At 55.3% G+C, this 22,986-nt stretch overlaps 2 protein-coding genes across 3 annotated transcripts in view; one reads left to right on the top strand and one right to left on the bottom strand.

The window, feature by feature from the left end:
* Tubgcp6 (tubulin gamma complex component 6) overlaps nucleotides 1-10,993 on the top strand; it is a 23,287-nt gene extending 12,294 nt beyond the window's left edge. Inside the window, exons 5-25 of one of the 2 annotated variants that reach the window (XM_006976138.4) lie at nucleotides 95-216; nucleotides 974-1,049; nucleotides 1,163-1,272; nucleotides 1,557-1,648; nucleotides 1,742-1,881; nucleotides 2,245-2,394; nucleotides 3,246-3,327; nucleotides 3,417-3,505; nucleotides 3,586-3,701; nucleotides 4,988-5,126; nucleotides 5,362-5,433; nucleotides 5,605-7,252; nucleotides 7,449-7,504; nucleotides 7,635-7,788; nucleotides 7,881-8,049; nucleotides 8,125-8,266; nucleotides 8,440-8,634; nucleotides 8,712-8,844; nucleotides 8,915-9,128; nucleotides 9,205-9,404; nucleotides 9,502-10,993. In XM_006976138.4, the coding sequence (XP_006976200.3) occupies nucleotides 95-216; nucleotides 974-1,049; nucleotides 1,163-1,272; nucleotides 1,557-1,648; nucleotides 1,742-1,881; nucleotides 2,245-2,394; nucleotides 3,246-3,327; nucleotides 3,417-3,505; nucleotides 3,586-3,701; nucleotides 4,988-5,126; nucleotides 5,362-5,433; nucleotides 5,605-7,252; nucleotides 7,449-7,504; nucleotides 7,635-7,788; nucleotides 7,881-8,049; nucleotides 8,125-8,266; nucleotides 8,440-8,634; nucleotides 8,712-8,844; nucleotides 8,915-9,128; nucleotides 9,205-9,404; nucleotides 9,502-9,593 (4,191 nt within the window). In that variant the 3' untranslated portion in view covers nucleotides 9,594-10,993. Of the gene's footprint in view, nucleotides 1-94; nucleotides 217-973; nucleotides 1,050-1,162; nucleotides 1,273-1,556; nucleotides 1,649-1,741; nucleotides 1,882-2,244; nucleotides 2,395-3,245; nucleotides 3,328-3,416; nucleotides 3,506-3,585; nucleotides 3,702-4,987; nucleotides 5,127-5,361; nucleotides 5,434-5,604; nucleotides 7,253-7,448; nucleotides 7,505-7,634; nucleotides 7,789-7,880; nucleotides 8,050-8,124; nucleotides 8,267-8,439; nucleotides 8,635-8,711; nucleotides 8,845-8,914; nucleotides 9,129-9,204; nucleotides 9,405-9,501 lie in introns of those variants that run through there. The other variant, XR_001577853.3, reaches the window with a different exon arrangement.
* Selenoo (selenoprotein O) lies at nucleotides 9,657-22,986 on the bottom strand. Its single transcript, XM_006976139.4, has 9 exons — nucleotides 22,396-22,986; nucleotides 19,275-19,478; nucleotides 17,678-17,864; nucleotides 15,105-15,235; nucleotides 14,161-14,441; nucleotides 11,315-11,459; nucleotides 10,554-10,739; nucleotides 10,264-10,420; nucleotides 9,657-10,176 (listed from the first exon to the last, which is right to left on the bottom strand). Exons 1-9 carry the CDS (start codon nucleotides 22,950-22,952, stop codon nucleotides 10,012-10,014), a joined length of 2,013 nt encoding a protein of 670 aa, XP_006976201.4. The 5' UTR covers nucleotides 22,953-22,986; the 3' UTR covers nucleotides 9,657-10,011.

Raw genomic sequence — 22,986 nt, 5'->3', positions numbered from 1 at the left:
AGCCCTGTTTTCCAGCTTGGGGGTGCCCTTCCAGCCCTTGAGTACAGGCCTGCCTCTGTGTCCCAGCCGCCTGCCTTCTCCTCCTTGCCCACAGGCCTTCACCAGCGGCCTGCGGAGGTACTTGCAGTATTACCGGGCCTGTGTTCTCTCCACCCCGCCTACCCTGAGTCTCCTCACCATTGGCTTTCTCTTCAAGAAACTGGGCCGGCAGCTCAGGTGAACCTCATCACAGTAGCCTAGCATGGGCCTCAGGAGAAGGTGTGGGGCTTCCAAGGCAGTAGAGAGCCAGCCCTGCTCCCTGGCGAGGAGGGCCCAGAATAGTGCTTGGTTGTCTGAACAGCCCCTGCACAGCTGGTCACTGTGTGCGATAGAATGTCTTGCTGGGCCCAGGGATTCCTGCCTAAATAGTGCTGCAGGGGAGGGAGGACCCTGCCTCTGACACCCACGAGCCCGTTAGTAAACCACAGGTGTAGTGTCTCCTGGCAGGTGCTATCCGCTGAGAGAAGCCGGGGGTGGCAGGTAATATGGGAGGAGGACACGTTCCAGGCAGCCAAGAATTGGGAAGGTAGAGCCTGGGATCTGGACAGTGTGAGTGGGGGAGTCATGTGAACACAGGCTACGGTGAGGTAGAGAGGGTGAGCGTTCGTGAGGGGGTTGGTTCCCATCCTAGTCAGACAGGGTGGTAACCTATGCCAGGCAGAGCGTTCAGATGGTCCCTAAGAGTGGAGTTAGAGGGTAGGCATGGGGTGGGGAGGCCCAGTGTGGATGTGGTAGCGCCATGGGAGGACAGCACAGGGACAGTGCTGGGCAGGGCCCAGCAGGCTGCTTAGATCCGGTTTGTGGGGGGACACGTGGTTTTTAAAGCCTGTGTGGACCAGTCGCTTAGGAAAATGAGTATTTAGCTTGCTTGTTTTATCTGGTCCCTGGGACCCTGTACCCCTGTCACCTGATCTGATCTAGCTTCTGTGTCTAGGTACTTGGCTGAGCTTTGTGGTGTTGGCACTGTATCCCTGGCAACCAGCGGAGAACCCAGGCCTGTCTTCCCCACTGTGAGTCCTTCCTTTTCTCAAGTGTGAGCTTGCCGGCCTCCCTTGACTTGTGCGTTCATGTCATGTTTGGAGGTGTGGTCTCTAGCCACCCTGCTTCTTCCTGCTGTTTGTAGGGAGTGAAGCTTCTGTCCTACCTCTACCAGGAGGCACTGGATAACTGTAGTAATGAGCACTATCCCGTGTTGCTGTCCCTGCTGAAGACCAGCTGTGAGCCCTACACACGGTAGGTGGTGGGTGCCCATGCTGGCCATGCCTTCTCTCCCTACAGTGGATGGGGGAGGCTACACTTAGACCAAGTATGTATTTGGGCTTCCTATTGATCCACTGAGTGCTGGGGTCCGTGTGAAACATACTGGACAAGTGGACCTACTAGGTAGCAAACGATACCCACAGCTGGCAGGATCTGCTGGCAGTGTCCTGTTTCACTCTGTGGACTGGCCACACCCACCCATGGTCATCCGCAGCCGCCTAACTCCCCACACCCTGCCATGTCCCATTACCCCACAGGTTCATCCATGATTGGGTGTACAGTGGAGTCTTCAGAGATGTTTATGGGGAGTTCATGATCCAAGTTAACCATGAGTACCTCAGCTTCCGAGGTAAGTAACCATTGGCTGCTAGGCTGTGCCCACTGCCTGGGATCAGGGCCATTGTAACTGCAGATCATCATGTTCTGTCCATGTTCTGTCCAGACAAGTTTTACTGGACCCATGGCTACGTGCTCATTTCCAAAGAGGTGGAGGACTGTGTTCCCGTGTTCTTGAAACATATTGCCCACGATGTGTACGTCTGTGGGAAGACCATCAACCTGCTGAAGCTCTGCTGTCCCCGGGTGAGAGGGTCCTGCTAGCTGGGTCGGGGGCTTGTACAGGCGGGAGACCAGCTCTGTAGGGACTGTGTCTGACTGGGAGGCCCTAGTGTTTGCTGCCACGGTCCTCTGAGTGGAGATGAGATCCCACGGTGCTCCTCAGTTTCTCATTCCGCTTCTGCTCTAGGCCCCATACATGGTGTCTCCATCGTTGGGGTACTTGCTCTGTGGAATCATCAAGGCTTTCTGCTCCCCCCAGATTGAGGGATGAACTTTTCAAGGAAGAAATGGCTGTCCTCGTCTGTCACTGAAAACTCAGTTGCAAGGCAGGGCTGGTTTTGCTCCTGGCCTTGGCCACGTTCTCACTGCAGCCTTTCCTCTCCGCAGCACTATCTCTGTTGGTCTGATGTCCCCGTCCCTCGTATCTCGGTGATCTTCTCTCTCGAGGAGCTGAAGGAGATCGAGAAGGACTGTGCTGTCTACGTCGGGCGGATGGAGAGAGTTGCCCGTCATAGCTCCATCAGCAAGGAGGAAAAGGTAGTTGGTTGTGGGGCTTTGGCTTTCTCTGCACTTCCCCTCACTTCTTGGGGTTCGGGACGGATAGAGCTCCCACACCCCAGTGGTGGGCCATTGCCACTCAGCAACTTCTGCCTGGTGCCCAGTGGGCAGTAGGAGCAGCCAGGCAGACTCAGGGCCAAGAAGTGCTGGGGGGAGGGGCGTGTAAGGCAGAATGGGTCTTTCTGCTATCTGTCCTGGGAGTATGTTTAGGTGGGGACACCCAAGGTGCTTGGCTGTGTGTCAAGGGAAATTGGAATAATCTGGTGACAGGTATTCAGAGCAGGGGCTTTGTTCCCCCCTCCCCGGGTCGAGGTGGCTTTGCCTGCACTCCAGGTTTTGCTACATGGGTGGCTCCAGCTGGAAGATCCAGGCAGCAAGGCCTGAAGGTCCTCCACTTGGGTAGTTTTCCAAATAGTGGGTGTGTTCCTGGAAGCAGCCCCGTAACTCTCCAGCGTACTCCAGGACAAGACTACTATGACAGTGTGCTCTAATGACTGGCCAGGGCCGATCTCAAGAACTTTCTCCTAGCTTGGTCCTAATGGGCAGCAGGAGAGACCAGGCAAGGACAGACTGAGGAGCAGGAGTGGTCCAGGAGCCCTTTATTTATCTCTGGGTACATAGTCACCTCCTATTCACTGCTCCAAGGGGGAGGCCTCCCTGTCTTCCCAGCCTTGGGTGAGGCATTCCCTGCTAACATTCTGTGTAGGTTGGGAGGGGTGTCTGTTGACAGTGGCCAGCAGCAGGTTCTTTTAGAGAACTAGGGTAGTGTTCTCTCCACACGATCCTAGGAGAAGGACAGGGCATTAAGATAGTTTGCTTATTGCCTTTAGGAATTGCGTATGGAAATTGCAAAACAAGAACTAATTGTCCATGCCCGGGAAGCAGCATCTCGGGTCCTGAGAGAGCTGAGTGGTGAGTGCAGTTCCAGATCTCCCTTCTGCTCTGCTGGGGCCCCTGCCGGACTCTTCACAATTGCATATGCCTCTCACCTTCTCTTGAAGACCGGCAGATGTCAGAACAGATGGCTGTGGACACCAGGAAGCGAGAGCAGTTTCAGCGGCTGAAGGAACAGTTTGTGAAGGATCAGGAGGTGGGTGGGGGGTCTGGGTTCTGGGTGGTTCTGGCCCTGGAGTCTTTGATTTAGTAAATGAGGCTGTGTGTGTTGTGTAGCGACGCCTGGCGGCTAGACAAGAGGAGCTAGATGATGATTTCAGCTATGCCCGTGAGCTCCGTGATCGGGAGAAGAGGCTCAAGGCCCTGGAGGAAGAGCTGGAGAGGAAGGCCAGGTAGGGCTGTGTGGCAGCAGGTCCCACAGCGCTGGTTTAATCTGAACTAGGGATGGTTTACTTTGTCTTTTTTTTCTTTGATGCTAGGGAATCCAAGGCCCCAATGTTGCTAGGCAAGTGCTCTACCAGTGAGCAACACCCCTTACTTGTTATTTTGGCTTTTAATCTGAAAAATTACAGACCTATGTTAAGACAGAAAGATAGTAAGTCTGCTGGACCAGCATGCTGTCCTGGGCTAAGGGGTCAGAGCCCATAGGCTGTGCTCTGGGGTCTAGTCCCAGTGCACGCAGTGTGTTTGGTGTCCTGACTGTTTATTAATAGTGTTCATTTTGTGGTGCTATGGAGCCAACTTTGGGCCTTGAGCGTACAAGTAAGCACTACTATTGAACCACATCCCCAAGGTCTTGCTGTGTGGCCGGCTGGCTTAAATTTGCAGTCCTCCTGTCTCTGCCTTCCTGGTGCTCTGATTACAGGTGCATGCCACTCCACCTGGTCTGTTCATCTTAAACAGCTTCAATTGGTTTTTTTATTTAACAGAGCAATGGGCCGTTAATCTAGCATAGTTCTTGAGTCTGTTCCTCTTTGTCTCATTAGCTTGTCCTTGAAACCAGCTCATTGTTTCAGTGGGAGGCTTTTGTAGAAGGGCCTGGCCACATCTTGTATGGTGCCCTTGGAAGCTCAGCTGTTGCAGCCTTAGATCCTGCTTACAGAGGAAAGGAGGGGTTTGCCCCCTGCATGTGCTCTGTGCATACACACATGTGAGTAGGTACTCTATTCACATAAGAGGAATCCAGGCATGGAGGCCCTGTTCCTGACTTCTGCCAGCCAAATTGGAGATGGCACATTGTGCCTCAATGCCTAGTGGCTGGAGGCTTGGAATCCCTGGGTTTGCGTTGATTTTGTTCTTTTAGTCAGTCTCCAGTTCTCTTGGGTTTGAACTTGCAGATGGGAAGAGGTCTGCTGTGAAGTAAAGAAAATGTGACCTGGTTCCACTGGGCTGGTCCTCAGCCACCTGCTTGTTCTCTTGTCTCTGGCCATGTACATTTTTTCCATTTTTCCTCTGGTCATTTGTCCAACAGCAGTTGCCAAAGGGGCCATCTGTCCATTGGAGCCTTTCAGTGTGGTGGGCAGCAAGGCCGACCCCGGGAGACCAGTCTGTGGTGGGGAAGATGGAGAGCAGGAGTCTGGGGAGGGAGCCTACTTGGAGGACCATCTTAGCCTGAGTCTGCCCACCAGATGGTGCAGAGTGCTTGTAGTGACCATGTCCTCTCTGCATGTCGCTTCAGGCAGGCACTGGTTGACCATTACAGCAAGTTGTCTGCAGAGGCAGCTCGCCGGGAGCAGAAGGCTCTGTGGAGAATCCAGAGGCACCGGCTAGAGAGCGCACGCCTCCGTTTCCTCCTGGAAGACCAGAAGAGCATTCAGGTATGGCGGCGGTGGCAGCTGCGCCTGCACACAGCCGTGCACTCGTGCCTTCTTGTGCAAGGGTGCAGATGGCACTTGCTGCGGCTCAGGCTTCCAGCCAAACCCGGACAGCGAGTAGGCAGCAGGGCCAGTGGCATCTGTGATGGGTGAGGGGCACTGTGTGAAGGCTGTGGTGTGTGCCAGCTTTTGGTCACTCTACAGAGCTGCTGTATCTTCCTGTTGGCTTGAATTTCAGGAGATGCTGAGAGACATGGAGGCTCACCCGCCCCAGGAGCCGCTGAGCGTGTTCCCAAGCACATGCCCTCAGGTAATAGGCTCTACAGGATCTTGGGAGCCCTGCTGGGACTCTGAGTTAGAGGCTCTGGCTTGGTTGTCCCGTGTCCCTCAGAACTTAGTAGGTGTCGGTCACTGTTGCTGAGCTCACCTTGGGGACACAGGGTTAAATGGCTGGAGGGATTCAGTATGTGCTGTGTGTCAGGTCCCATCTCCAGGTCCTGAGCATGCAGATGAAGGCCATAGCTGTGATCTGGGGTCTGCAGAACTGCGTTGGGATCATCCAAGTCCACCAAGTGCATCAACACCATCAGCCCTCCAGTCTGCGGCAGAGGGAGTGGATGACCCTGGTGCTGGGCAGGCAGAGGGAGCTGGGCCCTTCTCTCCTGGTCTCAGCATCACAGACTTTCTGCCCGTGGGCCCTGGGGCCGAGCAGCCTGTGGATAACACTGGAGCTCCCTTCTTAGAGGTGGCACTGCAGACCATCTCTTCAGACCTGTCCCCTGTAACTCCTGGGCCAGCACTCACAGCAGCTGGCCCCCAGCCTATCCAGTCAGAGTATGATTTCAATACCATCCTGAGGCCAGCTGTGGCCACCTCCTCTTCACCAGGACCCTCGCAGGATGTCCAAAACGGTTTGGACAGTGAAAAGCAGCATCTATTGGACATGCCCACAAAACTGGATGCATGTGTCCATGACATGCAAGAGACTTTGCCTTGCCCACATCCACTCAAACATGTCACTTCTGAGGAGGGGACCTTCCAGCCTGTGGGGCAGCTCCTTGAACACATATCAGGGACTGCTGTCTCTGCAGAGAGCCTTGCTTCTGGAATGGCTCCTTGCCAGCCACTTAGCATTTCCGGATGCGTGTCAGATGCCAGCATCAAGCAGGGGGACTATATGTCAGACGTGGTTCTTCCTCAGCCACAGTGGAACATCCATGGACATTTGTCACATGCCAGCACTGGAGCTGGGGAGAATGTGTCAGAAGTGGCTCCTTCCCGGCCACGGTGGAATGTCCACGGACATGTGTCAGAGGCCAGCATCAGGATTGGGGAGAATGTATCAGATGTGGCTCCTTCCCGGCCACGGTGGAATGTCCACGGACATGTGTCAGAGGCCAACATCAGGATTGGGGAGAATGTGTCAGATGTGGCTCCTTCCCGGCCACGGTGGAATGTCCACGGACATGTGTCAGAGGCAAGCATCAAGATTGGGGAGAATGTGTCAGATGTGGCTCCTTCCCGGCCACGGTGGAATGTCCACGGACATGTGTCAGAGGCCAGCATCAGGATTGGGGAAAATGTGTCAGATGTGACTCCTTCCCGGCCACGGTGGAACATTCATGGACACGTGTCAGATGCCAACATCAAGATTGGGGAGAATGTGTCAGATGTGACTCCTTCTCGGCCACGGTGGAATGTCCACGGACATGTGTCAGAGGCAAGCATCAGGATTGGGGAAAATGTGTCAGATGTGACTCCTTCTCGGCCACGGTGGAATGTCCATGGACACGTGTCAGATGCCAGCATCAGGATTGGGGACAGTGTGTCAGAAGAGGCTCTTCAGCCACATGGATGTACTCAGCCTCCCTTGATTCTGGAGGAGCCCTTGCCAGAAGCTGAGCCTGACCTCCTCACGCCCCAGCAGTGCCCTCCTGCCTGTGTGTCCCCGTCAGGCCTTCATGTGGAAGCACAGAGCCCTGTTGGGGAAAGCGGGCCACAGCTACCTGGAGAAACGAAGCCCACCCTCTGTTCTAGTCTTGGCAGCACAGAAGAAGGTAGTGTACAGACCAAGCCCCCTGCTGTGGCTGAGCCTAGCACGCTGGGAAATGGCATCCCTGAAGAGACAGGTGAGAGCGGGCGGTGCTGGTCAGGATGGGACCATGGCACACAAGAGGCGGTGTCATGATGACTTCTGTGACCCTTTCTGTCAGCCAGATTGCCTTGCTGCTGTGGGGGCTCTGGAGGAGTTCTCTGGGCCAACCTCCCTGTCTCCTCAGCAGGTGCTGGGCACTGATGGCCCCTACCCACTTTGTGTCTTCCTAGGTCCAGGGAGGAGGAGGGATGCAGAAGACCTCTCTCCATGGCCTCCAAGCTCACAGGTCAGGGAAGCCTGTAGGGAATGGCACCACATGGGACTCCCACACGCCCACTTTCACCACAAGCAAAGTGGGGGGCAGGGCGTAGTACACTGGGTGGGGGTGCAGTTCTTTGAGGTTGGTCTCTTTTTAGGAAGACACAGCGGTTCCAAGCAGCCCAGGCCCTAGTGAGGAGGTCTCGGACACAGAGGCTGAGGCCAGACGGTGGGGCAAGGAGCAGGCCTATTTGGCAGACCTCACAAAGCTCTACCACCTGGAGCAGTACCCAGACAGCTACGAATCCATGTGTGAGTGGGCCAGCTGCAAGGGCGGTGGGGGCTGGGTGTGCGCTAGGCCAGTGTATCCCCAAGTTTGAGCGAGTCTGTTTTGTTTCCCACAGCAGAGCCTCCTGTGGCTCACCTGGTCCATCACATGCTTCCCCAGGCCTTTGCTTTCCCCGTGGACCCCCAAGTTCAGTCAGCGGTGGATGAGACTGCAGTGCAGCTAAGTGAGCTGCTGACGCTGCCTGTGCTGATGAAGCGCTCGCTCACGGCACCTCTGGCTGCCCAGTGAGTGCTGCCACCCGCCCTTTCCTGCCCGCCACCTGCCCTTGCCTGCCACCCTAACCTCCAGCTTCCCCCCAGTGTCAGCCTGGTGAACAAAGCTGCGGTCGACTATTTCTTTGTGGAGCTGCACCTGGAGACACACTTTGAAGCACTGCGCCATTTCCTGCTGATGGAAGATGGAGAGTTCGCGCAGTCCCTTAGTGACCTGCTCTTTGAGAAGGTCACTAAGACGTGGAGTTGGGATCAGGCTGGCCTGTAGAGCTGTTGTGGGTAGGGTGTGGGTGGCTGCTGGCCTCAGAGATGCCTAGCAACATGACAGTGCTGCTTCGGAAGTGGGGAGGGACAGGGCACAAACCCGGGGCTCCTTGAAACATTGTCTCTCCACTTCCTCAGCTCGGGGCTGGACAGACGCCTGGGGAGCTGCTCAACCCACTGGTCCTTAACAGCATCCTGAGCAAGGCACTGCAGTACAGCCTCCACGGGGACACGCCACATGCTGCCAACCTGTCTTTTGCCCTCAAGTACCTGCCTGAGGTGTTTGCCCCTAATGCGCCGGATGTGCTGAGCTGCCTGGAGCTCAGGTACAAGGTCAGCAGTGTCCTGCCACAAGCGTGTGGGGAGGTGTGTCCTGCAGCTGCAGGTGCTAAGTGGGGCTTCCTGAACAGGTTGACTGGCCCCTCAACATCGTTATCACCGAGAGCTGCCTGAACAAGTACAGTGGTATCTTCTCCTTCCTGTTGCAGCTGAAGCTCATGATGTGGACACTCAAAGACATCTGCTTCCACCTCAAGCGCACAGGTGAGGCCTGGCCTAAGTCCATCCCGTGTGTGGCTGCAGGCTGACGCTCACCCTATTTGTTCTCCAACAGCCCTGGTGAGCCACACAGCTGGATCAGTGCAGTTCCGCCAGCTGCAGCTGTTTAAGCACGAGATGCAGCATTTCGTGAAGGTCATCCAGGGCTACATTGCTAACCAGATCCTGCATGTCAGCTGGTGTGAATTCAGGGCCCGGCTAGCTGTAGTAGGTGACCTGGAGGAGATCCAGCGGGCCCATGCCGAGTACCTGCACAGGGCTGTTTTCAGGTGAGACAGGCCCCCCTGGACTTGGGTGTGCCCCGGTCAGGCTGGGCAGATCACCAGCAGCTCTACCCTCCACTAGGGGCCTGCTGACTGAGAAGGCGGCACCAGTCATGAACATCATCCATAGCATCTTCAGCCTGGTGCTCAAGTTCCGTAGCCAGCTCATCTCCCAGAGCTGGGGCCCGGCTACTGGCCCCCGTGGTGCCGAGCACCCCAACTTCCCGCTCATGCAGCAGTCCTACAGCACCTTCAAGTACTACTCCCACTTCCTTTTCAAAGGTGAGTTCCCCTGCCGGGCTGGGCTGCTGCTGGGCTGGGCTGCTGGGGTGGCAAGGCACAGGGTGGGCAGGAGCCTGAGAGTTGGATGCCTCTCCAGTAGTGACCAAGCTTGTGAACCGTGGCTATCAGCCCCACCTTGAGGACTTCCTGCTTCGAATCAACTTCAACAACTACTACCAGGACTCCTGAGGACAGACAGGACCATGGTGCTGCATCCCGTCTGACCTGGCTACAGCAGTGAGCACCCAGACAGACCTGAAAAAAGCTGCTTTATTTAGAGGCCTAGGAGATTGAACAAGTGTCAGGCCCAGTCCTTTGGGGCAAGATGCACAGACGGGCTACAAGGCTAATTCATCCCTGTTTGCATCGCTTATAAGCATGAGACTGAGTTCCTCTACTGGCATGAAGTACCATGTGCTGAGGGCATGTTGAGTGCTAGGCCAGGGCAGTACTGCTGAGGTCGTATCAGACAGAGACGGGTCAGGTTTGACTGGAGGTCTCTGCCATCATGGAGAGACCGTGAGGGTGGGGATCCCATGGTCTCAGCAACTCAGCAGCACTGGGGACGCCTCGGGAGACTCCAGACACGTGGAGGACACCGAGGCCTTTATGAGGATCATGTTACACAGAGTTCTGCCGCCCAGAGGGGTGGCCTGCTGCTGTAGGAACACTGCTCATCAGTGGCCCTTGCCGCTGCTTCAGGGCCTGTGGCCTCAGTGGCCACCTCTTCGCTGTAGTAAGGAGACTCTAGCAGCTTCAGGACACGCCGCACCTAGAGAACAGGTGAGAGGAATTGGAGTGGGTATATTTAATGACCGCCCTTCCTCCCGGGACCTAACAGGCACAGGTGTGTGCTTACCTCGGAAAAGTCTCCGTTCTCAGCAGCTTCAATGGCATTCTGTGCAATATAGTTCCTTAGGATGTACTTGGGGTTGTTGGCATGCATGATGCGCACACGGTCTGCCTGCCAGGCAGCGGTGTCTCCGACATCCTCCTTCTCCTTGTCCAGACGGGCTCTGGAATCATATCCCTAGCTGGCTTTTTCCAACAAGACCAGCTTGCTCCAGCCCCAATTCAGGGCCATCTGCAGCCACCCCTGTGTGCCATTGTGCCAAGGAGCCAGCACAGGTGGCCCTGGAAGCTGCCTACCTGTACTCCTGCAGCCAAGTTTTCCAGCGGTCTGTGTTCTTGCTCTGCAGTTCCTCGGGGCTCAGCTGTTCCAGCCGGGACTGGTGTTCCACACGCTCTAGCTCCTTTGTGACATTTGCTTGAGTGCCGATGAGGGCAAAGAGCTGTGGGTTCGACTGTGCAAGCATCAGCATCATAGAGAGCTGCCTGCAGGGAGGGGTACAGGAAGTACCTCAGCTAGGGGCAGTACGTAGATTTTGCCTTGCTGTGAGGTCGGCTGCTTTGTAGATAGCCACATGACTCAGGTGCTGAGGCAACTTCCAAATTGCCCTGGACCCGGGCGTTGCAGTTAGCTGAGGTCAGGGACCACGATGACCCAGGTGTGTTCCTACCAATCTCAAGTGCCGTTTCCTCGGAATGGTTACTGCTCCATTCTCCACTAAATTCCTTCTGCATGACTAGCCCCTGGGTTGTTACTGGAAAGCCTGTAAACACCGCCACCACCATTGCCCACATCTCTGGACAGTGTGCACACCCTATGGGAGATGCTGTGGGAAGACACAGTCTGCTTGGCATCTCCGTCCCAGTCCACCTGTGCCCTGCTTTCTCCATGTTGGTGCCCTGGTCCCCAATGCTACCGAAATGTGACCTTACTACATTTCATGCCTAGGAATGGGGCAGCTGCCAGGGCCTCAGGTGTACCTGTGAAGGACTCTCACAGGCAGACCCCAACCTCCCTGCTGCTTCCCTTCTGAAACCAAATTCCAAGGGTATACACTCACCGGGGATCCATCTGGGGGCGGAAGGCCAGCTTCAGCTCTTCCAGAGAGGCACACTGGGAGGTCAGCCTGGTTAGGAACTCGGTTGAGTCTGATGCTTCAGCTGGGAAGGAGCTCAGCATGTAGAAGGTATTTGTGAAGTCAGCACCTGAAAAATGAGCTGCTCAGGTGCTGGGAGGCAGATGCTGGCTCCCATTTCCATAGCTGCCAGACATCTGATACAAGTCCTTTGTAGGTGACGTCACCTGAAAAAACAGTGCCTGCCTGGGGACTCCCTGGGGCACCCCCCCCCCCCCCAACACACACACCCGGTACAGGGTAGCTGTCAGCCTCACCTGGCAATCAGTCACTTGGAGCCATGCAACTCCTAAGCAACATATGAAAAGAAGTGCAAAAAGAGGGCTGGTAGGATTGCTGAGTGGATAGCGGGGCTTGCTGCCATATGCACTGGCCCAAGTTTGATCCCCAAGACCCAAATCATGGAAGGAGAACTGGCTCCTGCGAGTTGTACTTTACCTCTGCTATGTACACTGTAGTACACGTGGAACACAGTAATTTCTTAAAAATATAAGATGAGGCCAGGTGGTAGTAGCACATGCCTTTAATCCCAGCACTCAGGAGGCAGGCAGATCTCTGCACGTTCCAGGACAGCCTGGGCTACACAGAGAAACCCTGTCTTGGCAAACCAGTTTATAAAATGAGAAGTCAGGTGTGGCTGTATGTGGGAGGCTGTCAAGTTCCAGGCCAGCCTGCGCTATACAGCAAACCCAGTTTGTCTTGTGCTCACATGCTGTGGTCCATGTGTGGACGTCAGAAGACAGCTTTGTGGAGCAGTTCCCCCGTCTTTATAGGGTTCTGAGAGTCAAACACAGGTCTTCAGGCCTTGTAGCGCAAGCTTGACCTGATGAGCCACCTCACCAGCCTTCCCAGTCTCTCTGTGATGCGTGCACACGAAGGCCAGAGCAAGATCTCTGCTGTCTTCCTCTACTGCTCTCAGCCTGGCCTCAAGACACTCACCTGGAAGCACCCTCCCCCACCCTGTAATGTTGAGGTCACTGCCTTTTTATGTGGGTGCTAGGAAGTAGAGCTTGGGTTCCCATCCTTGCAGAACAAGCACTCTTATCCACTGACCTATGTCCCCAGCCCAAGACCCAGTTTCAAAAAAGAAGATGGCTCAGTGGACAGAGGCCCTTGTCACTGACCTGACAACCTGTGCTCACTACCCGGGATCAACATGGTAGATGGGAACTGACCCCTGCCAACGACCTCCATGCTTGTGGGGCCATAGGCACACTCCCCTTCATACACAAAAATAATTTTAAAAAAGGCCGGGCACTGTGGTGGCACATTTTAGCACTCCAGGGACAGAGGCAGGCAGATCTCTGAGTTTGAGGCTAACCTGGTCTACATAGCAAGTTCCAGGCCAACCAGGGCTACACAGTGAGACCCTGTCTCAAAAAGATGAAAACACTTCCAGAGTAATGGAGAAAATGAGACAAAAGAGAGATAAGACATACAGAAAACAAACTTGTCAGGGATTAGTTGTAACTAATGGATTAACCATCCCTGCGATGGAGAGGCAAGTAGACAGAGTGGAGAAGAAAGATGTGATTCAGCCTGTCTATAAAATGCCTGCTTTAGAGTCAAGTCTGTTGAAAATGAAAGATAAAACCCATGCAAACAGGATCTACAGAGGCTGAGGTGGTGGCACATGCCTTGAATACCTGTGGCAGGCAGATCTCTGTGTTCGAGCCCAGCCTAGTGCACGCTGAGTTCTAGACAACCAAAGCTATGTGGAGAGACCCTATTACAAACTAATAAGAAATCAAGAGGCTGGGGTGGGCACACTAACACAGGCAAGACAAGCTGGGCATGTGACCCCGGCGTTCAGGAGGCTGGCCCAGGCTAGAGTGTCTCCAGATAAAAGGCTGCAGTTCTGAGACCAGGAACAAAGCAAACATGCCCATGTTAGTCACCTCTGCCAGACAGTGTTATGTCCAGAACAGTCGGGGTGAACTAAAAATGACCCAGTAACCCCACTGACTATGAGAACTGGAAGCCGGGATTCAAACCAGTAACTGCATACATTTTTCCCCCCCAGAGCTGAGGACTGAACCCAGGGTCTTGCGCTTGTTAGGCAAGCACTCTACCACTGAGCTAAATCCCCAACCCCAAAATCTTTTTGTTTTTGTTTTTTTTTGAGACAGGGTTTCTCTGTGTAGTTTTCGTGCCTGTCCTGGATCTCACTCTGTAGACCAGGATGGGCTCGAACTCACAGAGATCCATCTGGCTCTGTCTCCCGAGTGCTGGGATTAGAGGACGCACCACTGCCGTCCAGCATACATTTTTTAAGTAGCACTATATGCAATAGCCTTTAAGAAAACCCAAGGGGGCAGCCGGGTGGTGATGGCACATGCCTTTAATCGCAGCACTCAGGAGGCAGAGGCAGGCAGATCTCTGTGAGTTCAAGGCTGGCCTGGTCTACAGAGCAAGTTCCAGTACGGCCAGGACTACACAGAGAAATTCTGTCTTGAAACACCGCCTCCCTCCCCCGCACACACAAAAAAGAAAACCCAAGGGGATCCATTACCATAGACACTGGATATTCAGCATTAAAAATGGAGTTAAATTCAGACACATGCTACAACATGAAAGAGCCTAGGGATCTCCTGTGTAGTGAAAGAAGCCAGCCACAGACAAATCCTGAGGTTCCTGGAGTGGTCGAATTTAAAGGAGACAATTTCAGTTTGGGAAATGGGAATGTCCTCAGTGCCAGTGAGCTATACGTCTAGAAACGATGAAGGGGAACACTGAGTATTTGCCCACAGTGCCAGGGTGCTGCAGCTCACCAGTCAGATGCATGGTCTCCAGAAGCTTGGCCACAAGTGTCCCGTCTTCCTCCAGCTCCACTCGAATAAGGCCCAGCTTCTTACGCATCTTCTGCAGATAGTGCCTTTGGAATTCGCTGTCAAACTCCTCGGCGAGGATGGCCTCCCCCAGCGCGAGGGGCAGCTCGGGCTCCAGTGCTTCTGCCAGCTTCTGCAGGTTCCACTTGCACACCTGTGGCTGCTTGCTGTACGTGTAGCGCCCGGCGTTGTCGGAGGCGTTGCAGATGTGGTCAGGGTCGTATCTGCCGCACAGAGAAGTGCTATCAGGAGACGGGACAGGCTCCTGGCGCAGGCTGACGGCCACGCCCGTGGTGATACCACTCCTGCAGTCAGGTCCTGTGGGCTCAGACATCTCTAGACTGGCTGTACTTTCTTCTGCCTATACACAGGCAGTTTGGCCTCAAGGCCAGGGAGGAAGCTCCTTGAGACCCAGAAAGACCCAGGCCACAAGATAGAGCTCCCTGCCTACCACCTGCCTCTGCTCCACCCCTCCCCTGCATCCCGCTCCTTTGATCCACTTACAGCCTGGCAGTGGAGGGGCTTGTTCTAACATGCTAAGACGTCATCCTTTTTAGTTCAAAACACTCCAGGGAAGCTAAGTATGATGGCACACTCCTATAATCCTATCATTCAGAAGCCTAAGACAGGAAGACCACAAGTTCAAGACCAGCCTGGATTACATAATGAGTTCCAAAACCCTTGATTTCTGCTTCTAGGAATGGCTGACCAGACACTGCTGGGAATGAGACACTGAAAAAGGCACATGAGCAGCACACAGGCCTCCCTGCCCCCTTCTTATACCCGTGACCCCTGTGCTGCTGGGGTCTGTCCCCCTCACTGTGAGGGACAGTTCCTAGGTGACCATCAGGCAAGAGGCCCATCACCGTCGACCCCAGGGGCAGTACCTGTCCAGGAAGCCGAAGGGGCCGTAGTCAATAGTAAGCCCCACGATGCTCATGTTGTCCGTGTTGAGCACGCCATGGCAGAAGCCGACACACTGCCACTCGGCCACCATCCGTGCTGTTCGCCGGGTCACCTAGGGGACAGACTCTGGTTGCTCCCTCCCTGTGGTGCCCTTACTCATACCAGAGCACCCAGCGCATCTCCTGGATGCCAGTGGACTTCTCTAAGTGGTTCTCAGTCCCGGGCCCTCTGCAGTCCTTTACCCCTCGGTGTTTCAGAAGTATGCTTGCGGTGAGTTGGCTTATACGGGCCTAAGTTGCATTTCCGCCACCTACTCTTTTATCTGCTAATTCTGGATAAACCATAAAAATCAGCAACACAGACTGAGTCCCAGGAAAACATCACTCTGTCATAGACCAGTCTAGGTTGCTATTTCCTAGACAATGCTATCCCATCTCCATAGTGGGTGCTATATGGCCATGTCACCAACTGCTCACCCAACCAGAGGCAGCCTCTGAACACAAGGTTCCAGTGTGGCCTGGAGAACAGTAGCCCAAGTGCAGGGCTGCACCACAACCCACACCGCCCAAGTGCAGGGCTGCACCACAGCCCCCCCCCCCAGTGCAGGACTGCACCAGAGCCCCACCCACCCACCCAAGTGCAGGACTGCACCACAACCCCCCCCCACCCAAGTGCAGGGCTGCACCACAGCCCCCCCCACCCAAGTGCAGGACTGCACCACAGCCCCCCCACCCAAGTGCAGGACTGCACCACAGCCCCGCCTCCCCGCCCAAGTGCAGGACTGCACCACAGCCCCGCCTCCCCGCCCAAGTGCAGGACTGCACCACAGCCCCCCCTGCCCAAGTGCAGGGCTGCACCACAGCCGCTCCCACCCCCTCCTGCCCAAGTGCAGGACTGCACCACAGCTCCCCCCCCAAGTGCAGGGCTGCACCACAGCCCGCCCCCCCAAGTGCAGGGCTGCACCAGAGCCCACACCGCCCAAGTGCAGGGCTGCACCAGAGCCCTCCCCCCCCCCAAGTGCAGGGCTGCACCACAACCCCCCCCCAAGTGCAGGACTGCACCACAGCCCCCCCTGCCCAAGTGCAGGGCTGCACCACAGCCGCTCCCACCCCCTCCTGCCCAAGTGCAGGACTGCACCACAGCTCCCCCCCCAAGTGCAGGGCTGCACCACAGCCCGCCCCCCCCAAGTGCAGGGCTGCACCAGAGCCCACACCGCCCAAGTGCAGGGCTGCACCAGAGCCCTCCCCCCCCAAGTGCAGGGCTGCACCAGAGCCCTCCCCCCCCAAGTGCAGGGCTGCACCACAACCCCCCCCCCAAGTGCAGGACTGCACCACAGCCCCCCCTGCCCAAGTGCAGGGCTGCACCACAGCCGCCCCCCCCCCCCCCCCCGCCCAAGTGCAGGACTGCACCACAGCCCGCCCCCCCCAAGTGCAGGGCTGCACCAGAGCCCACACCGCCCAAGTGCAGGCTGCACCAGAGCCCTCCCCCCCCCAAGTGCAGGGCTGCACCACAACCCCCCCCCAAGTGCAGGACTGCACCACAGCCCCCCCTGCCCAAGTGCAGGGCTGCACCACAGCCGCCCCCCCCCCCCCCCCCCGCCCAAGTGCAGGACTGCACCACAGCCCGCCCCCCCCAAGTGCAGGGCTGCACCAGAGCCCACACCGCCCAAGCAAGCGGCCTTTTGTGTCTCACCAGTGTAAGAAGCACAGGAGCTCCTGGGAACCAGCTAGTCCTGGCCTTCCAGTTTCATGACATAAAGACAGATGCTTAAAGGGACAGTGTAAGCTGACCAGATCACCCCCCTGTTCCTGTGTGAGAGCAGGAAGCTGAGCCTCATAGCTTCTCCTGGTGCACTGTGGCTCTGTCACACCAATCCCCAGCAACTGTACCACAGGTGGGAAACATGAGTGACCTGGTGTGGGACAAAGCCCTGTGGACTCATGCTTGGAGGATTATTCTGCTGACCTGCCGCAGTGACTTGTAGTATTCTAGCCCAAGCCCCACAGAAACAGGACTATGCCTGGCCCTGGCTGGGGGAGTCCACATCTCTTCTCCCCGGGTTGAGATACCAAGTGGAGGGCTGGAGAGATGGCTCAGCCGTTAAAGGCTAGGCTCACAACCAAAAATATAAGAGATACCAAGTGGGTGTGCTGGGTTGGTGTCCAGTACTTCTGTCCATGTGTCTTCCCCAGCAGGGCCTCCTGGTTCTCATAGGTGTACTCAGAACCAGGTGTCTTAATGTCAAAGCACCAAAAAGCTCTGGTGTATTAATCCCAACACTCAGGAGGCAGAGGCAAGTGGGTCTTTATGAGTCTGAGGCTGCCTGATCTACACATAGCAAGTTCCAGGCTAGCCAATGCTTCTTAGTAAAAATGTCTCAAAAATAACAGAAGCCCTGGCTCACGAGGCTGAGGGAGATGATGGACCTGAGGGCAGGAACAAGGAACAGAAAAGGACAGGGATACCCGAGAAAAGCCTTGGGCTCTGGTCACAGTGACCATATTTGGCAACAAGTGGAACTCAACCCACGGCCAGTGGGAAACCCTCTGCCTACCTCTCTGAAGAAGGCAGCATTCCTCTGTGTGTGGTCACTGTCGCAGCTGTGGGCAGCCTGGATTTCAGGGTAGAAAGAACTGATCACATAGTCGAGCATCTGCACGCGGATATCGTTCCGTCCCACGCTAGGGCCTGCTCGCCCTGTGTGCTCATCGGGGGGCTTAAAAATTTCAAAGGAGCCAAATCTGCAGGAAAGACCCAGTGTTCAGTAAGTCAGACGGACCCCATCCCTTTGAGAAAAAGAAATACCAGCAAGACTCCAAGGCCCTGCAGCCCTACAATGGAAGAGCATGTTGACAAGACACAGCAACACCCAGCCAGAGCAGGGCCAGATCTCTGAGTGACAGATGGGACTCGGTTTGGCCAACTGCCAGCCAATTAACCTCTGGTTCCCAGATCCTGGGAGGGCATTCGTGCCCAGAAAGCACCATGGCTGCCTACTTTGTCCACCTCAACTCCACACAGGGTTTTGTGTGCACCCCACATTGTGAGGACAAGCAGGGGTGGGTGGCTCTAGCAGAGAGAATGTCCAAGTGTGGTGTGGTGTCTCAGCAGCGTGGCTGTCCCACAGGGGACATCGGTCACATACGGAGGCTTGTTTTGTTTGGAGACAGGGTTTCTCTGTGTAACCTGGCTGTCCTGGAACTCACTCTGTAGCCCAGGCTGGCCTCAAACTCAGAGATCCGCCTGACTCTGCCTCCCGAGTGCTGGGATTAAAGGCATGTGCCACCATGCCTAACTGAACTTTTTTTGTTTTATTGTAACTGTGTTGCTACTGGCAATTGGTGGGCAGAGGCCAGTAATGCTATCAACATTGTACAAAGCATAGGATGGCCTCTACTCAAATGTCAACCAAGTCAGGGCAAAGGGCCTCTGGAGTGGAGCAGTTATCATCGCTGGCCTCTTTCCATCCTTCCAGAGGTCAGAAAAAGCCAGAGACCAACAGTGGGCCTTGTGTGGGGTGGGTGGTATTAGATGACTAACTCGCCTGGGCATGACAGGACCGAGAGCCCTAAGAACACTAGCCACCTCCTGACAGTTCCCTACTCAGAGCCCCTGAAGTGCTGGACACCAAGCTAAGGTGTAGTCAGAGGAGTCTGCCAGAAAGGACTAGGTTAATGAGTCAGCAGACGATTAAGAAAAAATCTACAGGAGCCCACTGATGGGGACACGAAATGAGGCCATTTCCTTGTGGAAACTCTACGGAGTTCTTTTTTTTTTTTTTAAGATTTATTTATTTATTTATTTATTTATTTATTATACAGTATATAATCTGGCTGCATATATTCCTGCATGCCCAAAGAGGGCACCAGATCTCATTACAGATGGTTGTGAGCCACCATGTGGGTGCTGGGAATTAAACTCAGGACCTCTGGAGGAGCAGCCAGTGCTCTTAACCTCTGAGCCATCTCTCCAGCCCTCTACGTAGTTCTTGATCAAGGAGCATCTAGAGGCATCTGGGGCTAAATCCTGACCACAGCCAGATGCTGTTGCTTGTTCATGAGCTGGGTTCAACATTCTGGCTGCATAAGCATGGATCTTCTATGACCTATGAGCAAGTGCATGTAGACAGGCCTAGTGGACCCCAGCATTACCTTATAAAAGTGGGAGCTATACGCAACACAACCGTGCACTTTTCATATTTTGGATTACCATCATAGAACACGTCGCGAATCACTGTGGACTCAGATGTGACGCAGGCCCCGGCCCTAGTGGTGGGGATCCCCAGGTGAAACATGGCTTCGCTGCACAGGAACTCCCGGATGCTTGACCTCAGGACTTTGCGACCATCAGCCTGTCTGAAATCAAACACAGGCCAGGAAGCCAGTCAGGCAAAGGTTATTCTGGGCCACGTTTCCCAAGAGCTTTGGTGTGGCGATCATATGACTAAGGCTAGGTGAAGAGACATACTTCAAATCTGCAGTTTTGCCTTCAAGAGTGGTTTACAAAAAAACCACTTACAATAATTAGTGCATACACACACCCCAGCACAATCTGCAGTAATGAAAAATGGAAAACCACCTTGTGGTAGCGTGAAAGAAAACGGCCCCCAAAGGGAGCTGCACTATGAGGAGGTGTGGTTTTGTTGGAGGAAGTGTGTCTCTATAGGGGTGGGCTTTGAGGGCTCTCGCTCAAGCTTCTCTCAGTGGGACCCTTAGTCAACTTCCTGTTGCCTGTAAGATGTAGCACTCTCAACTCCAGCACCATGTCTGCCTGCATGCCGCCATGCTCCCTCTGAACCGGTAAGTGATCCACCCCAATTAAATGTTTTCTTGGTAAGAATTGCTGTGGTCATGGTGTCTCTTCACAGCAATGCTAACTAACACAAAATTGCTAAGACACACCCTGAGTGAGCAGGTACAGAAGAAGCACAAGCTCACTAGTAAGCTGTTATCTGGGTCTCAGGGAAGGACACAGGCTCTGCTCCAAACCCAAAGGGCAGGCAGAAACCGTTAAGACTGCAGTATAGTGGGTAGTGCTGGGACAAGCAGTTGGTGGACATGCGGCACATGCCACACCCCTAAAGGAAACGAAACTGTGTGACCACATGTCTACATGTGACGGACTCCGTAGGCACTACAGGGAAATAAAGAACAAGATTGGGCAAGAAAACTGCCTCCTATGGTTTGTTGTATACCTTGAACTCTTCCACACACTGCGCCTATTTTGTTTTTAGCAGAACAAAGCACAGTATCAGGAGCCCAGCACAGTGGCTACCTGGACAGGCCACATCCATAGCCCCTCCTTGCATGAGGGGTGCCTTACCAAGAGGCCTCCTACCTGGGGCCGAGCACACCAACATGCTGCGTACAGCCCTGTGTTCTCGGTATGTGGAACACAGACAGGAGGGTCAAAAGTTTAAGATCAAGCCTGGTGTGGAGGCGCACGCCTTTAATCTCAGCGCTTGAGGGGTAGAGGTAGATGGATCTCTGTGAGTTCAAGGCCTGCATGTTTATGTGGCAAGTCTGAGGACAGCCAGGGATATGGGAGACACTGTCTCAAAAAAAAAAAAAAAAAAAAAAGCACAACCTATCCACGCTAACCTAACCTAGTTGGAGTCTAGTAAACAGGATCTTAGAAACAAGCTAGCTGTCCTGGGAGCTCTCTTCTGGCACTGTCACCCTCCCATCCTTGCTGTGTGACCATGTGGCAATGCTGGCTTCTCTATAAACAAACCTAGTCCTGGGCAGAAAGGGAGGCTGCTTTGCCCAGGACTGGGGCTTACCACAAGGGCTTGTCTTGAAGCCCCTACAACCAAGGCAGGGAGAAGACAGGGTAAGAGGTCACTCACCCATCTCAGGGTTCTAGAAACCTTGACCCCACAACCACCTCCAACCTCAGCCTCAAGTGTTGGCAAGGTGTTGAGGTCGGGGACCCTGACACACAAGACCTAAGCAAGGGTCAAAGGGAATCCCTGACTTCAAGGAAACATTTTAGCTGCCTTCAGGTATGGAAACACCAACTAAAAATAAGTATAAAAAGCATCTTTTGTGGCTGGGTATGTTGCTCAGTAGAAGTCTAGAATATATGAAGATTCTGGACTTGATTCCCAGCACCATGATAAGATCTAATAAAGCCTTCCAACCTCAAATTATCCTGACAACAGGCTATTTCTTTTTGAAAAAGTTTAAGGCTGCTTACAGAATGAGTGGGCTCTGGAATGTGGCATCTGCCCTTCTTTCCGGGAGTGGACACCTAGGAGACGGTTGCTCCAGGTGAGAAGCTGAGTGCCAGGTGAGACCATAAATTTGGCATGGGGCACAGATCAAAGACCTGGGGCTGGGAAGATGAGCAAGAACCCACTGTTCTGAGAAGCTTGTCTGAGGTGAAGACTCAGCTGGTGGGGGACGGTTGTCATGCTGGTGGCAGAGAGGCAGATGGAATGTCAAACCATAAAATCCCAGCTTACGACGATCTCTTAGTCACTTAACAAGCATCTGCATCCATCATGCAGTGAAAAGCAGGAACAGAGCCCTAAGTGCTGTCTGTACCTGGGTGGCAGGACCTGGGTAAGAGTTTTCAGCCTGTCTGGATTTCGACAGGCTCGTCTTGGACCACTTGTGTACTCCCCACAGGGATCCAAGAACTACGCACCCGATGGTGTGTGGGGGTGGAGTGATTAGAACTGACAGGCTTGGGAGAGTGCTCACAGAGAAGGTGGGTATGAGAAGAGACTGCCCCCCTAGATCCTAGATGGTGCACAAAGAGGCCTGCCAGAGTCTGGGCGAGTTGGGGAAGCAGACTGCTTAAGCGGCACGGGAAAACAGGTGCCTGGACGTCAGCCCAACCCGTCACCTCTGAAAACTGGTCTCTGGACAAGATGTCCAGCAAACAGTATCATTCCCGGAACTGGCTCCAAAGTCCTCGGTGTGTTTCTGACAACACAACGGACAGCCATTAGAGGTGTGTCCCTTCTGCTTCACCTGACAGAACAGGCAGCTGGAGACCTCTATGGAGTGTCAGCCAGAAAGGGAGCACAGCCCCTAACTTCCCGTTCTCCGGTCTTGCCACCGGGCACCTCCCAGCCCCGCCTCTTAGCCTTCCTCCTGGAAACCCTTTGCAAAGACGCTTCACCGTCTAGGTCCTAACCACTCCATGGAGCTTTTCTGGGCGAACGTCTGTCCCAAAGCGGGCGAAAGGCGCCACTGAGCACCTTCCCGTTGCACCCAAGCGCGCAGAGGGGGTGCCGCCTGGGAGCTCCCCCGAGTTCCGCACCTGGAGAAGGGCGTGGGGCCGGCCCCCTTGAGCTGCAGCTCCCAGCGCTCGCCGGCCGCAGTGCACACCTCGCCCAGGTACATGGCGGCGCCGTCGCCCAGCTGCCCGGCGAACTGGCCGAACTGGTGGCCACAGTAGCAGTGCGCGGCGGGCTCGGCGCCCGGCAGCAGCGCATTGCCACTGAAGAAGAGCGCGGCTTCGGCCTCGACCTCGGCCTCCTCGCGGGCCTCCAGCCCCAGCAGCGCCAGCGCGGGCATCGACAGCGCCACCAGGCAGGGCCTCCGCAGCGGGGCGGGCCGCGCACGGCTGAAGCAGGCTCCGGGCACCGGCCGCGGGGTGGACAGGACGTCCTCGGGCCCGGGCGGCGGCGTCTCGACGGGCAGCGCGCGCAGGGCGCGGTTGTCGAAGCGCAGCCCCGCGAGCCAGCGCGGCGTGGGCTCCATGGCAGCCGCCCAGGAGGAGCAGGGCGCGGGCGACGGGAGCGCGAGGCCGAAGGACGGCGGCCGGGTTCGGGCAGCCGCGAGCGAGGCCCCGAACGCGGCCCTGAGAGAGGCCATTCGCCGCGCCGCCGGAAGCTCGCTCGCCACGACC

Source organism: Peromyscus maniculatus, chromosome 20 (genome assembly GCF_049852395.1).
Source record: "Peromyscus maniculatus bairdii isolate BWxNUB_F1_BW_parent chromosome 20, HU_Pman_BW_mat_3.1, whole genome shotgun sequence".
In the NCBI taxonomy this organism is placed as follows: Eukaryota; Metazoa; Chordata; class Mammalia; order Rodentia; family Cricetidae; genus Peromyscus; species Peromyscus maniculatus.
Note: the sequence above shows the minus strand (reverse complement) of the source record. Positions and strands in the feature narration are given on the sequence as shown.